The following is a 423-nucleotide window of genomic DNA, read 5'->3' as shown; positions in this document are numbered from 1 at the left end:
CTCTTCCCCCAGCCTGGAGCCTTGCAGAGGGCTGGGGTGACCCCAGGGCAGGACTCAGCACCTGGCCTCCTCAAACCTCACAACATCCACCTCCCAGAGCCAAGGCGGTTCTGTTGCCAATGAGAGCCAGACCCACGCGGGTCCTGCTGTGCCGGCACGGCCGCACGCGGGGCCTCGGTACCCCATGGCCAGGCCAGGCCACACACCGTAGATCTCGGTGGAGATGCGCCTCTGGGCGTACATGGTGAAGCCCTCATTCAGCCAAAACTCGCCCCATGTGGCATTGGTGACCAGGTTGCCAAACCAGCTGTGGGAGATCTCGTGGATGATGACGTCCACCAGTGAGCGGTCCCCGGCCAGCAGGCAGGGTGTCACGAAGGTGAGGCAGGGGTTCTCCATCCCACCAAAGGGGAAGGAGGGCGG

At 64.5% G+C, this 423-nt stretch overlaps 1 protein-coding gene across 1 annotated transcript in view; it reads right to left on the bottom strand.

Moving 5' to 3' along the window:
• Positions 1–181: 181 nt before the first annotated feature.
• The window catches only part of LOC104500596 (aminopeptidase B-like), a gene marked incomplete at both ends in the record, with an annotated part of 1,331 nt that continues 1,089 nt past the window's right edge, over positions 182–423 (bottom strand). The window contains one exon of the mRNA XM_010144262.1: positions 182–423. This exon is cut by the window's right edge and continues 4 nt beyond it. Within this exon, the coding sequence (XP_010142564.1) occupies positions 182–423 (242 nt within the window).

The sequence above is a fragment of the Buceros rhinoceros genome, unplaced genomic scaffold (genome assembly GCF_000710305.1).
Source record: "Buceros rhinoceros silvestris isolate BGI_N320 unplaced genomic scaffold, ASM71030v1 scaffold37869, whole genome shotgun sequence".
NCBI lineage: Eukaryota > Metazoa > Chordata > Aves > Bucerotiformes > Bucerotidae > Buceros > Buceros rhinoceros.
The sequence above is the reverse complement of the archived record's forward strand: the minus strand, read 5'-3'. Positions and strand labels throughout refer to the sequence as shown.